This window comes from Drosophila sechellia, chromosome 2L (assembly GCF_004382195.2).
Source record: "Drosophila sechellia strain sech25 chromosome 2L, ASM438219v1, whole genome shotgun sequence".
NCBI lineage: Eukaryota > Metazoa > Arthropoda > Insecta > Diptera > Drosophilidae > Drosophila > Drosophila sechellia.
This window is the reverse complement of record NC_045949.1, coordinates 22254104-22271642: the sequence shown is the minus strand read 5'-3', so window position 1 is coordinate 22271642 and position 17539 is coordinate 22254104. Positions and strand designations below refer to the sequence as shown.

Below are 17539 nucleotides of genomic sequence, written 5' to 3'. Positions count from 1 at the left end.
TTAAACTGCGGCTTGGTTCAAACTCTGCGACAACCCAATTAATCATTATAGCCCTGCATTAATTGGCATGAACCTTGGTTTGGCTTGAGCTCCTTGCTTCGAATTTCGCTTGTTGGGGGTGGGTAAGTCTACAACGCTGCTGGTCGTTGGGCGTCTTCAAGTGCAATCGGCTAATTGATTTCGATTTGTTTGGCGGTTCACGATTCACACGTCCACCGCTTTTACAAGGGGATAGCAAACGTTAGCAGGACCCTTGGCTTGTCGTCCTATGTCCCTATCTATCTGAGATTGTCACCGCATTTTCTTCTTTTCTTCTGACTTTACTTCATTGCTAATTTCGGAAAGACGCAGACACAGCAAACCGATACCGGTCAAAAGTTATTAGTCCTTGGGGTTTCTCATTGATTAAAATGTACTTGAAGTCCCAAGCCCCTTTGTCCAGCGACTTTACCATCCGTTTGGCTGCAGGATTTCGCCACAATTTTTTTCTTTTAACTAAAACTGTCATCGAATGTCTGAGCAATTTTCGATGTGAGCAAACAAGTGCAAGTCCCCGCTGACATTTCCTCTATTCTTGACCAGCTTGTTTGCTATGCACTGTTATTAATTACGCAGAAAACAACTCGAACTGCGCTAGATAAATCCAAGCTGTCATCGTCACGCGTGGCAAAAATAACCATCGTTAGTACATATATCTATAAAGAAATGCAGTGCTTAAGCTTCAAAACGAAATAGGAATTTGTTGCAATGATCACTTAGATATACTGCAATTGATTAAATCCCGAAGCACATCTTTTTTGCAAAATTTAAATTTAATTTAAATTTAAATTTGAATTTTTTTTTTGTTCGGCATTGACTGCTCAGGGTTGTCACCTTCCAAGTAAACACTGTTTTGTTTATTAACTATTAAAAGTTACAGAAAACATGTTTTAAAATTTTTTCTTAGCTTTTTATCAATTTATTGATTTCTAAAAATTGTATCTATAATATTTTTCTAAGCTACTTAATAAGAAAACAATTTAAATGTAAATTATCACTATGAAAAATGGAACTTCCAACTAATTTTTAATTTGATGAAGCGGAGATGTGCCATCTGTGCGATTTATTTTTGTTTGACGGGTTACAATAAAGCCACATGGAAGAAGTAAAATTCACCAAAAATGTTTTCACAAAGTGCACAAAAACAGCGGTAAAACTATTTTACCGCAAAGTAGCTCTAATAGTTTCTGTGAGCCTTCATACGTAAAGAGATATATAGATAGATAGAAAAATTTACTCTATAATACATTTTATATAGTATGATATGATAACACAACGAAGTGATTTATTCGTTATAGGTATATAAAAGTATGCTAGGTAGTATACAGACAGGTTATCATAGCTATGTAGACAATGATAGTAAAAGGTGTATTCATTATATGGTCAGAAACGTAAGTCCAATGGCCACTATAGTTTTCAAGTACAAAACCATAAAATAAAAGTTTTCAAAATTTTCTTCAGTGCAACTTTGGCCTTTTGATGACTTTCATGAGAAAGGAAAAAGGAGAAAAATCTTCACTGATTGTTTTCACATTTTTCACCCGCTTAAAGAATTCTCTAAACCTTGATTTCAGAGAGGGAAAACAATGCACCAAGGGGGAAATGGAAGTGTACTCGGTCTAAGCTTTGAACCTGGACATGACATTTCATTTCACACAATACCCACGAATTGATGCGAAAATTGATTCGGTTGCATGAGACATGTTTACCGAATTGTTTAATCGCTGACAGCGGCCATTGAACGAAGAAGTTGCCAAAGTTGTAACTATATCAAGAATTGCAGTCCTCCGTCACATTCCCCTCTTTAACCAAAACGCTTTTTTAGGGAAGCGAGGATATATCTTTTACTAATCAAAAGCATACCAAATGTGGCTTTGAGGCTAATTAGTGTGGTCGTTCGACTCGTTTCGGTTTAATTTCGTTTTTCTTCGCTTTTCCACTGAATATACCAGAAGAGGGAAGTCCGATTTTGGCAAGAACTTGACGACATAATAAAAGTTATAAAAGACGATAAATAATTTTAATTTTTAAGGGCTACCGGTTAATTCAAAATCATCTTGCAAATAGGAAAATTTATAATTTACAAAATGCAATTAATATGTATGTGAATTCCTATTAATTCATTATTTGCGAACGTAATCCACATTACTTCTAAGCTCTTGTCTTAGTAGCTAGAGTATATAAGCGTTGGCAAGAAGGAATCTTAAAGGAAGCTTGCCCCTTTTTAATTAGGGAAGCGAAAGGACAAAGATGCGTTAGGACAGCCGCAGCGTGCGGACAAACAAAAGATATCAAGAATTTCATTTCTTGGCGGCCGTGGAGGCGGCAATTGAAGTGAGGAGCTGTAGCTAGAGGAGGATGGCCAAAAGACGACAACAACCATCACTGGAAGAGTTGGGGGAGACACAACGCATTTGGCTAACATAAAGAAAATGCCAGCGAATTAGCGGGCAGTCAGAGGTGGAGGAGAGGCTTGAATTGCCCATGTTCTAAGTTGGATCACATTCCTTTTCTCTTCCAGCGTCTTATTTTTTCCTTTTTGTCATGATGCGCTTTAAAATTCCGCTGATAACAGCTAGCGGCGACAGAGTCCCAGGACCAAGGAGCAGCAGATGGCGTCAGTGTCAGCGGCAAGCATAAGAACTGTGTCCCAAGCAATTAGTGTTCCGGCCTTTGGAGCAGATTCTATTTTCATTATGTGGGTTCTTTTAAATTTTACATTTTGGTAAACCAAAGGTAATCGATCAAGAGTTTTAAAGATAAGGCAGATGAAGCGTTTCCGAACATATAAATATATATTTTTTTATCGGGATGAATAGCCGAGTTGATTTGGCCATGTCCGCCAGTCTGTCTGTCCGTCCGATCGTCCAGATCTCAAGAGCTATAGAAGCTAGAAGGTTTAGATTAAGTATACAGTCTTCAGGGCCATAGACGCGGCGCAAGTTGGTTGATGCATTTTGCCACTCCCACTCTTACGCCTACGACACGCCCAATACTGCCTCGCCAAACTCTAGAAAAATTTTTGAAGTTTATGGAACTATTTTTCGGGTGCGCAGACTTGTTAAAAATAAACAAGATAGAATGCTATAGTCGAATTCTTGGACTATTAGATACCCGTTAGTCAGCTAGTGGAAGTGAGAACGCGAAATTTCATCATTGGCCGGGCATATCGATGGATATTGGAAATATAAGAAAAAATGGGAGGGTGGTTCAAAAGTGTAGGTGTGGCAGTTTTGTGCGGTTTTTGGGAGTAAGAGTGGGCGTGGCAACATGGGTCAAAAAGATTGTGCTGTGCCTATGTCCCTGCAAGCTAAAAGCAAAGACACTAGAATTCAAGTGTCTAGTGTTATTCTAGTGTCTTTGCTAGAAGCTTGTAGCTTTTATAGTTCCTGAGATATCGACCTTCATATGACTTTATGGTCGGAAACGCTCCCGTCTGCCTGTTGAATACCTTTCAACGAATCTAGAATACCCTACGAGTAACGGGTATAGAAGAAACGGTACCTTTATGGGTATGGTATATGACTTTTTTAGTTCTTTTATTTCCAAACCCTAAGAGTATTTCCAATACTGTACTCATAACCTGCTGCTATTTTCGTTTGTAAAATATGTCAGAAATACGACCTGTATACATTTTGATACTTTCATAGGTTCGAAACTGGTAGTGGTCAATTAAAATAAGAGGTGGGCATTGAAGGTCCAATGGGGGTCAATGATTAAAAATAGTATTGCAAATTTTCTCGATCTAGCTGCTGTAAGCTCTGCTATGGCGTCCTCTAAATAGACATATTCACCACTCGCATATTTCCTCTTAAGTGCGAAGCGATTCTGCCTCAACCCCGCACTTTTTGACGGGTATCAAAACAAACAGCATATCCAGTGAAGGAGCTTCTGCAGCCAGCTGTGATATCTTTGACAGTATCCCCAATTAAAAAATGCAGAGGATCGTGCATCTAGCGCGGGAGCAGCTGCGATACTCAATTCCACTCGGGCGATCATTGGGCGCATATGAGATCGAACAGAATTCACATTTCATATACATTCCCGCCGCCCATCCATCCAATCTATCGGCGATCCATGGGGGCTGCTCAGTGGTTCACAGCAGTCGGCATTCCTGAAGGGCAGTATAAATATAGTTGCCGTTCTATCACTGTGGACGGCGGTCCACGATGTGGCGATACCTGTAACAGGTATAAGGATGTGTTCCCGACCATATATAGTATATATATTCTTGGTCATGATCAGTCGGTCTGGCCCTGTCCGTCTGTCTATCTTCCGGATGAAGGTCAAGAACTCAGGAACTAAAAAAGCTAGAATGTTGAGACATAGACGACACAATGTTCCAGAAAATGTATAAATTTCTTGTTCGCTTTTCCACTAGCTAAGTAACGGGTATCTGATAGTCGGGGAACTCGGCCATGGGGTTCTCCATTGATTTAGCAGACTGCAGGCATCACTGTTCGAGAGTCTTATTTTAACCCGATTTATTACGATGCTTATGCTACTCTAACTTAGCAATGTGGTCGAAGCTGTGAAGGCTAGGAATGATTTCAGCCTAGATACATACAAACACGCTTAAGTGGGTGGATATATTCTCTGCACTCCCGCCATAATATGCCTCCCAGTTGAATTGGAACAGCCTGACGAGTGGGAGCTGTGGTGGAACCGCCTCCCGACAAGCTTGACAGCATGCGATCACATCAGCATCGCCTCGTGTGCGGGTGGCCAAGCCAAACAATTCTCTGCCTGCAGTGGCGTTGGCGAGAGGATTTGTTTATTATTTTTAATGAAGTGATTTTGCCAGCAAAGGATGTGATTTCTTCCGTGCCCTACTCATTCTCAAAGAATGCCGAAAAATAATGACCAACCTGGTCTGGTGAACCACCAATGAGGCCACTTATGCCCAGAGGGAACAGCTCAAAAAGTTGGCATTAGGGCTGGCCCTGCAACCAAAAGAGACAATGGTATCGAAATTCTCCGCCAATGGGCAAAGTGCTTCTCTTTTCAGACTTTAGCTGACATTGATAAATTGCAGTGCTGTAACTTTTGGTCGCTCTGCTGCCATTGTTACAATGTTAGTAATTGTTTGTCTTTGCATAAGAAAACGAAAGGCTTTGGCTATTGCCTCATTTCTGTAGATTACCGGGTATAAATAACTGTATCATAACTTGAGGATTTAACCCCTGTTCTTTAGCTATAAAGACTTCTTTTTGCCTTTATGCATTTTTTGCCTATTGAAATTACTAATTCGAAGGCCTAATTGTTGCACAAGACCATGGTTCACCTAGACTAACCTATAAGCCGTTGTTCGCTAATTGGCGATCAATAACGATCAATAAATACTTACTTCCGAATGTGATCTTCCCCTTTACTCAACCTTGAACGGCTACATAAGAGAAAATATAATTTTAAATATTTTTATAGACCCAACATTTCTAAGACAGTTTCATTTTTGGTCCAAGTTGTACCTTGTGGATTAATATACTCCATATATATACTTAAATATAACGAATATACTTAAACCATAACGAATTGAACATCGCGTTCTGGTACAGAATTTGCGTGAGCGATATTTGTATATATACCTTGTCGTGGGTAATCATTAGGGAACATTCGATTTGGTCAAAAAAGTGAGCATCGCAAAAACTATATTATATTATTCGATAAGTTGTTGCACCTGGACGTATAAATTGGCATTACCCCACTCTCATCTCTCTAGCCACATACCACTTGAGATACATATTTTTTAGCCTGTTGTCAGAGGCGATGACGAAGGCAGTTCAGCTGAGGCTTTCCATACACGAAACGTGCTGGGAAAAATTATTTCTGTACTATTTGTGTTCACAAACTGATTTATTCCCCAGCTTTGGGGAAAATTTATTTCGACAGAGGCAGACAGACAACCCAGTATATCTGGCATCATTTTGTTCCAGTTTAGACTTTTGGGGAAACGGTTAATTGAGATTTTGAAAGTAAAGGAATTTTTAGCCAGCGAGTTATGCGAATGTGTTTCAACTGAAATCGATAATAAGTGCGTTCTCAAATTGGTTAACAATAGGTTTCTGCCTTCTCCCATCCGTATCTGTTGGCGAAATTGAGAATCGTAGGCAACTTTCTTTTGCCGAAACTATACATAACAATGAAAATAACTTTTCCCCCGATTCCGTTGAGTGCCATTAAGAGAGTTAGCCATCACAAGAACAGTGGCTAGGAGGACAAAGAGCTGGGCGCAGGCAACACAATACAATGGACAATGACCACATAAATCAGAGTAATTAATAGAACAAAAATAGAGTTAGGCCTGACGATCAGATCCCCACGCAATCGAATGGAATTGAAGTCCCGTAGCGCCAGATCTCTTTACCTCATTAAGAGGTCGAGGCAAATAATGGCATAATAAACCTCTCCTATTCCTGTTTATTATTTATTCCTGCTGATACTCTTTTAATAATCCGTGGCCAATTCGCTTTTCAGCCATTTATCGCGCAGATTGAAGAAAATGATTAAATCTCTCGTCGCTCGAACCAATTTCATCGTTTCATTTGCAAATTTGAATACATATTTAAAGGGGTCATTTTGGGAAAATTCAATTTCTATCAAGGTTGGCCATTTTTAGCACTGGTCCACAGCTCATCCATCAGCTGGGCGGTGTGTGTCCGAAGAACTTGAGTCGTCTCTAAGGAACTAATTCATTCATTTGCCGAGAACGATTTGCCAAATGTCCAGCAGGAGAACGAAGCCGGAACGGATCTCAAGTTTCGGACCCGGAAAGGGGTGACCTGCAGTCAGAAAAGTCGTAAAAACGAGTCACCTGAAATAAGTCAGGGGCGGAACTCAGCCAGTTTTATGTCTGGCTGCTGTCCTTCATATTACCAGCTGATTAGACTCGTGGGACATCCGCACATCCGTGCCCAACCATTCTTATCAGTTGTGGCCGACTAAGAGGTACATATTGTATGGAATGGGTTGGGATTGATAAGCTCTGTGGCTTTCTCTAAATAGCCCAACCTGAGATGTGGAAGTGATAAATATATGGCTGGGCACGCGTCCACAGTGATTTTACTTCAACGGAAATAGAGGAATATAAATGGAGTTCAGTTTATATGCTGAAGCAAGTCACTAAGCACATTTATAAATCAAAATAAAAAAGTCCCAGTATAGTTTTATGCCTCATGAATTATTTCTGTGGAAAATAGATACCTTCTATTCTCGATTATTATACACCCGTTACTCAGCTAATGGTAGTTCGTCGGAGGCCAATCCTACTTCTTTTTTGCGTAACTATAATACGTTCAGTTAAAAAGAAAATGGGGAAAGATGTTTCTGTATAAGCCTTTTTCTGGGCATTGGGTCATCTAAGGAGGCTGTCAAGGGGCGAAAAATGTTGTACTTGACTTTGTAAATATACCATATAACTAATTTCTTAGCCACGATAAGCTGTTATGCGTTTCGTGGTTTCTTTCAAAAGTGGTAGAACTGAACACAGATATTTATTTCGATTTTAGAGTACTGTTTTGTTGCATACAAACCAAGAGGCAAGCAAACATTTGTATACCCGTTACTCGTAGAGTAAAAGGGTATACTAGATTCGTTGAAAAGTATGTAACAGGCAGAGGAAACATGTATAAAAAGGTCGCAAATTGCTCTAATCAGCTTTATTTTAGTTTTATATGATAAAATATATTTGAAATATATATGAATTTATTTTTAAATAATTTTTTTGCGATTTCTTACTGCTAAATGGGTTATTTTTTTTTTTATTTCTTTGACCACTTGTAATCATTTTTGATATTCGAGCTCTTTAGTTGTTCATTTCTTGTTATAATCTAGCATTAGTTTAATGCCACGCTCTGCATTATCATTAACAACTTTTAATCATGCAACTTTTGATGGATCAATGACTGAAAAAGATTTCGATACATTCAACCGGTCGAAAAATTTAATACTATTTCATGTAATGAAATCAGATAATTTTTTTGAAACAAATCTCGTACGTTTAAGTTAATGCTCTTAACGGAATCTTCATTCTTGCCTGTATTATCCGCAAAGGCTAATAAACGCTGTGCCATTCCTCGTTTTTACGCGACAGTAAAGTTAACATCGAATAGGGCCAATGTGATATTTTCGTCTGTCAGGTCCCATAAATGATGTCTGCCATCTGCACTGCCATTGCAGTCCTCTCGTCCACTTCTCTGTAGTCGTACGGATAAATTGAAAGTCTCTATTAGGAGCTTGGGAGAGAATCATTAACTCTAATAGTTCGCGGTAGTCGTTACGTGCATGTTCTTTCTCAATTGACATCGATAGAAATCAATGATCTGATTCCTTTCTTTGTTTATACGTGTGGCGACATAATCATTTAGTATAATAATTTAGTATAATTCACATATATGATGCCTGCATGGAAGATAAAGCAAACTGCGTTCCAATAACTGATCTAACAAAACTGACGAACCGTTAAATCTTCCGGAATTGGATGCAGTTGTATCAAAACATGCAGCAACGATTTTATCCGAAATTCCCCACTCTTTTAGCATTTTGAAGGTTGCACGAGATATTTCAACGACAGTGTTGCAACTTATTTTGGTACTCCCATAAGTTGTTCACCATCAGAATATGATATTATAATTGGTATTCTTTCGACTTTTTCTCGACCAGTCAATTCTGGGAGCATTTTTCCATCCCAATGTACCACTGCAGTCATCTAAAATTAACAGTTAAAATGGCATAATCAACTTTTCCAAAATGATGCGAACATTCAAAGAGTTGCAAGGTAATTACCAAGTCTTTACAGCTTTTCTTCGCTGACTCAGATATTTTTTTCCTATTATCTTCTGGTATTAAATGCGTATTCGTCGACATCATGACCGCTTTAACGACCGCAGAAATCAAATGCATAGCTGCATTATTGGAAATCTGCCATTTGCCCATCGGTGAAAGAACTCGGGATGTTAAAAAGCTTCACCTGCCTCTTTTTATAGGGGACAATTCTAAATCTGAAACTGAAATGTCCATATCTTCTTGAACAGCAGACAAAGCATCACTGTTGTTGTCACTTTCAGAAGATCTAATGCAAGATTATAACAAGAAATTAACAACTAACGAGCTCGAATAAAAAATTATTATTAGTATACAAAGAAGTACCCGTTTAGCAGCAAGAAATCGCTTAAAAATTAATTTAAAATAAATTCTTTTTTTTTAAATTTATTTTATCATATAAAACTAAAATAAAGTTGATTAGAGCAATTTGCGACCTAAAACCTTAAATGCTCACAAAAAAACAGAATTTTGACCAAAAAATACAGCATTTTAGCCAAAAAATTCCTATATCAAACTTTTGGTTGAGAGAGGCACATTATCCGATCGGGCTAAAACTTTACAACTTAAAGTTTTACAACAAAACGAACAATTTGAGACCATGAGACCTTTAATTTTCGAATTTTTTTTTTCCTCCATACGAATAAGCCGAACCAAAGACACTAGAATAACAAGATGCGTAACGCCATACAAATTTTTGGCACGCGATTTTTTGGCCGTGGCTCTAGAGGTGGCTCCAGGCTCTCTTGAGTTTTTGTTCGAGAGAGAAAGAGCGGAGAGCGCTACAGCAAACAGCTCTTTTCTACGCATACAGTGATAGCATACAACTGTATGTGTGCACACGTATGCTCATGTATTGTAAATTTGACAAAATATGCCCTTCACCTTAGAAGTTCGTTGACTGTAAATCTATATTATTATATTATTCTAGTGTCTTTGGCCGAACCCTATTATACATTCTCAGGAACTATAAAAGCTATAAAGTTGAGATTCAGCATACAGATTCCAGAGGCAAGGACAATTGACCCATGCACTATGGGGCATTTGGCCTGTTTTTTTTTACAAAAATGTGTTTTTCACAAGTATACAAATTTGAAGTATTTTAGTATTAATACATTGGAAATACGTCAAACTACTATGTTATAGACGGCAAAAGTAATTTTAACAGTGTACTGTTATAATAACAGCTGTTAAAGTCGGCTGTTGCGAGCATATACCACGTGGCTGCATTGCGCGCAGAATTTAGATTAAGTGTTAAAATTTAAAAAGAAGACGAAGAAGAGTATAATTTGAAATGGATAATCAATCCTTAGGTTTTTATTATGTTTTGCTATTAATATATTGTTTATTGTGTGCGCCTATTTCCAACAATTTGTACATTTAGCAAGTGGTGTCAACATGTAGTTGTTTGAAACAAATTTCAACTTTGAATAGAGCTACAACAATTTGTTCAAATTTGTTCAGTAAGTGCTTATATTCATGTTGTAGTGTGTTCAATTCGTAACTCATATCAGGTAGTCTCTTTGTGCGTTTTTTGCGGGTTTTTGAGAAATTTCATTTTTTAGGGAGCAATATCTCGATTGCCAATGCTGCCCTGCTTGAAGTGTGGCGCATGCAAAAGGGTGTTCGTCAAAAGGAATATTCTGATAGCAAGCTAGACTTTAATGAACGATTAACGAATAGTAATAATAACGAATGTTTTCAGTCAATATTTTGCGAAATTGGAGAAAATGCAATCGAAAAATATATGAATTTTCAAAAGTTTTTTCAAAGTGGTTAGAAGAACACCTAGTCCTGAGATAAAAGAGAAAAATAAAATTGAAAGAAAATGAGCTGGATGCCCGAAAACGTCATATTATTTTAAAAGTTTGAGAGGCCGAAGACAGCAAGTAGATGAACTCGTATGGGCGCAGAACCACAACGAACGTCTTTTGTGTAAAGCTGCAATGCTAGCTGCACGAAAGCGCGAAAAAAAAATAAAAATAAAAAATTGGGGTGGAGTTGGGGGCACGCCCCCTTTTCCAAAATATTCCTGGAGGCATGTGTAACACATAAAAAAAAATCATCCAAATATCTCCAGTAGTTTAGGAGTTATTAATTTTTGTAAAAAAAAACAGGCTAAATGCCCCATAGTGCCATGTTGCCACGCCCACAAACCGCACAAAACTGCCACGTCCACACTTTTGAAAAATGTGTTGATATTTTTTCACATTTATATAAGTCTTGTAAATTTTTATCGATTTGACAAAAACCTTTTTGCCATGCCCACTCTAACGTCCTAAAGCCGACAAACTGGCCACGCCCACACTTTTGAACAATTTTTAAATTTTTTCGTATTATATTCACCAATATCTATCGATATCCCAGAAAAATTATGAAATTTCGCGTTCGAATTCACACTAGCTGAGTAATGGGTATCTGATAGTCGGGGAACTCGACTATAGTATTCTGTCTTGTTTTATTTTGATATCCAAAAATCTTGATTCTTTGGAGCCTTGGACCTTCTAAAGTGGGACCTTTTAACAAGAATTTTTTAATATATTTTTGTATGTAAAGTTACTTTCTAACAGCCCAATCAGCGCCAACTTACCGCCAATTACCTCTCCATACCAAATACCGTTCGATTGGTGTATCATTGTTAAGATCGTACTAACACAGCAGATTTTCATTGCTTCTATTTGGACTGACGACCACAGGGATTAAAATAAAATCATATTTATCTATGCTAGCGCATAAACTTATCAAATACTTAACTTGCAGGGAAGCTTAAACGTTTTGCAAACGGCAACACTAAAAGTAACCACCACTGCAGAGTCACAGTACAGAATCAAACTTATGCCACTGATTAATTTTCGTGAGTGCAGGATCGTCGATCTTAATTCTTCACGAATCGGAGAAGGCAGAGATAGTAGCAGCGCGCCAGAACGGGTCAGCAACACAAATAATTCGCTTTAATGAGATCGCAATCTGTGCGATTTGCGACAAAAACACACGCGTTTTCATCTCCAAACCGTCGGTTCAAGATGCAGATACAGAACCCAATTCAGGTCTGCTATGGTGTAGTGTGTGTGCTTTGCGTGTGTCTGATCACTTCAGAGATGAAGACGAGGCAATGTTAAAATTCTCGATCTTGATCAAGCCACAAATCTGCAATGACGATCACAAGGCCCAGCTTCCAATCGATGCAACAACGTAGTTTGATCGGTGGCTACCAGCATATGCTATAGAGGAACTACACTGTCTTATAAAATAAAGTCCAGCTCTCCTGTTAAAATGTTTTATCATAAACATTATTATTAATCAATTTCAAAATATTTCATGTCAGACGTTACTAACAGAAAGCTTACTGGTGCCAATTTGATCAGCCGCGGATGACTTTAGAGGACACAGTCATGTATATACAAGATATTGTATATAGAATTAAACTTAACATAGCAAGAGCACATATTTTATATAATTAGGCACGGGGCCCACGTATTTTTCGCAGTGCAACTGTTGTAACCAACGATCTCTGCTGCTGGTGCGCTCATGTTGGCTGTCAGCGCTCTTGACTTGTTGCCTTTCTGGCCTCCGTCGCCCTTCTGTCTCTCTTTTTCCCGGGCTGTGTATCGCCCCTTGTTGACATGCTCAGCATGCTTAGGCTTACAAAAATTACAGCAATAAGAGCAAATGCGACAATCAGAAAGGCGCTCCAGAGATGTCAATGTGGCGTGGAAGGAGCCTTACGGCGGAATAGACGGTATCGCGACACAGTGAATACGAATTTATCCAGTCTACTGGATAAGCCTAACCATTATCCTATCCGTTAGCATCCGAGAGGGCTTAATTCACATCTGCAAACTGACGCACTGTTAGAAAAAGTTAAAGATTAAAACTGTTAGAAGTTGGCTACTAAGATATGTCACTATAAATTCCAAATTTGCCGTTTTTTTAGAAAACACAGACATTGAAATTTATTTTTCGTCTTACACCCAGTTATTTTTAATCGCATTTCTATGTCTCGCTCGGACGCTTTGGTCTATGGTCCAACGGACTTCAGTCGCTCAGTCGAGGAAGCAATTCTTAGAATTGTGTATCCAGAGGCTCGAAGGGATGGGAGATTCGAAGAAATGATACACGGGTATAAAATAAAAGACGTTTATCGGTGGCTTGAAGATCCAGACTCTGTAGATACTCAACAATTTGTGAATGCGCAGAACATCATTAGCCAATCCTTCCTTGAAAGAAGTGCGGAACGGGAGAATATCAATTCCAAACTGACAAAGCTCTGGAATTTCCCAAAGTATGGGTGTCCCATGCGTCACGGTAACTACTATTATTTCTTTAAGAATACTGGTCTGCAAAATCAGAGTGTTTTGATGCAGCAAAAGTCTTTAGAGAGCCCAGAGTCTATTTTCCTTGACACCAATAGCATGTCTTCCGATGGAACCACTGCAATTAGCCATATCAAGTTCTCGGAAGATGGGGCGTTCATGGCCTATGGACTGAGCGAAAGTGGTTCCGATTGGAATAAAATCAGAATACGAAATACCAAGGAGGGTATCGACTTACCTGAAATTCTGGAAAAAGTAAAGTTCTCGAATGTCTCCTGGACGAAAGACAGCAAGGGATTCTTCTATGGTCGATATACCGATCAAGACGGCATAATTGATGGATCGGAGACAAAGCTGGCTGAAAATCAGAAACTGTATTACCATCTACTAGGAGAGAGCCCACATCAAGATACATTGATCGCAGAGTTCCCCGAACACCCGTCCTGGCGATTCAAAACCGATATTTCAGACTGCGGAAAATATCTGATCTTATCCATAAGTCACACGATTCGGGACAACATGCTGTACTATGCCGAATTAGGATCGAAAGAGAAAAACGCATTCCAACTAGAACTTAAGCCAATTGTGGATAAATTTGAGGCTGACTTCGATTACATTACCAACGAGGGATCTAATTTGTACTTCCACACAAACAAGGATGCCCCTAATTACCGGGTGATTGTGATTGATGTTAATAATCCAGCAGAGGGAAACTGGACCACCCCAATACCCGAGCATAAGAAAGATGTTTTGGAGTGGGCCAAGTGCGTTGATGGGAATAAATTAGTCGTTTGCTATAACTGCGATGTAAAGCATATTCTTCAGGCTCGCGATCTTAATACAGGAAAGCTCATCCGTCAACTTGGCCTGGATATTGGCTCGATAAATGGGATTTCAGGAAAGAAGAATAATTCGGAAATCTTTTATGGTTTCTCATCGTTTTTATCACCAGGTATAATATTTTACTATGACTTTGCCAAGCCATCCGAAAAGCCGACCGTTCTGCGCGAAATAAGTCTAAATTTGGAGGGCTTTCGCCGGGATAACTACAGCGTGAAACAAGTGTTTTATAAAAGCACTGATGACACCGACATACCTATGTTTATCGTACAACGAAAGAGGGATATTAAGGAACCCCGCCCTTGTTTGCTATATGGATATGGCGGATTTAACTACAGCCTAATGCCATCCTTCGGCATACTGAGTCTGATGTTCATGGATACGTTTGATGGAGTTTTGGCTTTTCCGAATTTGAGAGGAGGCGGAGAATATGGCATGGAGTGGCACAATATGGGTAGAATGTTGAGCAAACAAAATGTTTTTAATGATTTTCAAGCCGCCGCTGAGTTTTTGACCAAAAATAACTATACAACCAAGGATCGATTGGCCATACAGGGCGCCTCGAATGGTGGACTTTTGGTGGGTGCTTGCATCAATCAGCGTCCAGATCTTTTCGGAGCAGCCGTGGCCCAAGTTGGTGTAATGGATATGTTGCGCTTCCACAAGTTTACTATCGGTCATGCCTGGTGCTCCGATTATGGCAATCCCGATGAAAGGGTACACTTCGCGAACCTTATTAAATTCTCGCCTCTTCACAACGTTCACATTCCTCTGAATCCGGATCAGGAGTACCCATCGACATTAATCCTGACAGCCGATCACGACGACCGTGTAAGTCCTTTGCACTCCTATAAATTTGTTGCTGCTCTTCAGGAAGCAGTGCGGTACTCAGAGTATCAGCTGAATCCAATATTACTAAGGGTTTATACGAAGGCAGGTCACGGAGCTGGAAAGCCAACAAAAATGCGCATTAGTGAGGCCACGGACATTATAACATTTCTCAAAAAGACACTCAATGTCGATTGTATTAATCTATGAATGATATGAATGAATGATATGATATGATATGAATCAAAAATAAAATTGCCAATCATTTTGAAAGCACCTATTTTGTTGTACATAAATAATTCCAGTCATTGTGTAAGTATTAAAAGCACAATTATATACCTTTACAAAAGATACATTTTGCTTGGCATAGCGATATAAATTATAATGACAAAAAATAAATTATTAAAAAAATGTTTGTAAGTGTGCGCATTACAATTCTAGTCGGCTTGCGGTCTAAAAAGCGCTGCGTTCACGTCAAGTGCTACGACTATCAGATACCCGATCTAAAAAGCGCTGCGTTCACGTCAAGTGCTACGACTATCAGATACCCGCCCCTCAGAAGGAGAAATTAATCTAATCTCAATCTATTTTCGAGAAGATGAAGTTTTCATTCTGAAATTGAATTCGTATTAAGAAGTATTAAAGCAGATGGCTTTTTAAATGAGAAATATTCCGACTGATTTTGGTGTTATACAAAATCATAAGCTAGGGACGTTTCGTCGTACGTCTGGTTAATTAGTTGGATGCAATTACAGAAAAGTCACCCGAACATCAACGCTGTCATGGCCCAGATTGTTCCCTTTGGAAAGATCCTTCACTCCATAATCGCATGATAGTCGAGCGATTAGAGTCGAGGAGCATGCGATATAAGGCTAGGGAGAACCGGACTGAGAACCACATAGGGAAAACAGAAGCTGGTCTGAGGCGACCAGATCGCCTGCTCTGTCCACTGACTTTGGACCTGGACCGAGAGAGGCTTAGTAGTTTTGTAATGTCTGCTGCCAACTTTAGTGTCCCAGCATGGGTCCACACATCCCGATCCCCATTCTCGGCCTCTGGATATCGGGGCCCCGCGATCGAAAATGGATTTATATCAATATCGACTCACTAACATGATTCCAATAAATTAATATGCATACATGGCAAGCACACAGGCAGCGACCCTTGCCTGTCTTTTGGCCGAAGTATGGCCTATGGAGTGCGGGATCTGGTATCTGGTGTCTGGAGATCCCGATCGACATCGCAACACGATGATGCATGTGCAATGCCTCTGAGTTGTGATCGTGCTAATGTAAATAATTGCCAGACAGTTGGACGAGGCCCAGTCGAGTGGCCCTGTAGTATGGTATTCTACATGTAATTAAAATCTTTCTGCTTCTCCATTTTGGCCGGCATTTAAAGCAGCTTGTTCTGCGTTGCCCAAGAAAGATTGCTCTTGACTGATAGGAGAGTGCGACTTACACGCAAGACTATTTTCCCTCGGACGTTTTTTATTTTGACTTTGGAATCCTGTTGTTGACATGAGATCGAGACTTTGATTCACTTAATTGCATTAGGTAAACGAATGGTGTGCTTGTAAATAGCTATTCATAATAGTATATAATGTCTTTTTTATATTACTTATTAAAGTCTCATCTTTCGAAGCGTATACATCGTAAACCTGTTCTTTACTTTACACTAAATTATTCGTAAACTACTTTTAATTTTTCAGATACGTCCCGAAAACAGTTTTTTTAATGAAGATAAGTGCATAGAACCCAAACTCAAAATAAGAGAAAAGGAACTTGGCGACCTAGCTTTGGGTTTCGAACTTCACGTACTCCTCTTTCATGTTGGCAAAAAGGATCCGAGACAAGGCTTTTGTATCGATACACTACACTTGGCCCGGCTAATTTATGGCCCTAGATGCAAAAGATATGGCGCCAGACGAAAACGAAGGCGATGTGGGAATTAAAGAAGGAACTTTGCGTGGATTGTTTTTAAACAGATGTCGGTAAGCGCTTTTGACAGAAAAGTAACGCAACTATAACCAGTGAGCAAAATACTGCACTTGCTGACGATTTCCTCAACATTACACAGCTGTGTTCAATGAGTTAAGTTCAGGCCAATTCAGTTGAAACCCTACAAATTCTTTGTACACGAATATTTTACTTCAATTTCCATGCGGTCGGCAGTACTTGTATTGACAAAGCGTACAAGTAGAGTTTGGGCGATTACTACGCTACCGAGGATTTAAAAATGTTTGGAAGTTTATTTATTTAGTAGAATGTAATAGATTTGTATTAAAAGTAGGATCGCCTCTATTTTCCTCTTTTATTTTCTTTTTTTATTACTCTGAACTTGAGTCCCCCCAATGAAAGATTATTTCATACAGTAGCCAATAAAGATCCGGAAATTCAAGTATAAACCAGTCGTCCTTCGAACGGATAGGATTTTAAACCTATATCTACTGTAGTTACTTTATTTATATCCGTGACATGTTGAGTAAAAGGGTATACTGATTCGTTAAAAATTATGTAACAAGGAAGGAAGAAAAAAACGCCTACGACCATATAGAGTATATAGATTCTTGATCAGGATCAATAGCCTAGTCGATCTGACCCTGCCCGTCCGTCTGCCAAAAAGAGTATTTCTTTTCAATGGAGGCGCTCAAGTGCGGCTTCCACGAATATCATGGATACGCTGACATGCAGATTGAGATG

At 39.1% G+C, this 17539-nt stretch overlaps 1 protein-coding gene across 2 annotated transcripts; it reads left to right on the top strand.

Annotated features, from left to right (window-relative positions):
- Positions 1-12738: 12738 nt before the first annotated feature.
- On the top strand, positions 12739-16703 carry LOC6619322 (prolyl endopeptidase). Of its 2 annotated transcripts, XM_032727588.1 has the most exons (3): positions 13059-13161; positions 13221-15149; positions 16549-16703. In XM_032727588.1, exons 1-2 carry the CDS (start codon positions 13141-13143, stop codon positions 15045-15047), a joined length of 1848 nt encoding a protein of 615 aa, XP_032583479.1. In that variant the 5' UTR covers positions 13059-13140; the 3' UTR covers positions 15048-15149; positions 16549-16703. The 2 variants fall into 2 exon arrangements, with proteins under 2 accessions (XP_032583478.1, XP_032583479.1); XM_032727587.1 differs by having other exon boundaries at positions 12739-15149.
- The last annotated feature ends 836 nt before the right edge of the window (positions 16704-17539 follow it).

Coding starts and splice junctions, on each gene's coding strand:
- LOC6619322 (XM_032727587.1), top strand. CDS start 12,852: ATGTCTCGCTCGGACGCTTTGGTCTATGGTCCAACGGACTTCAGTCGC.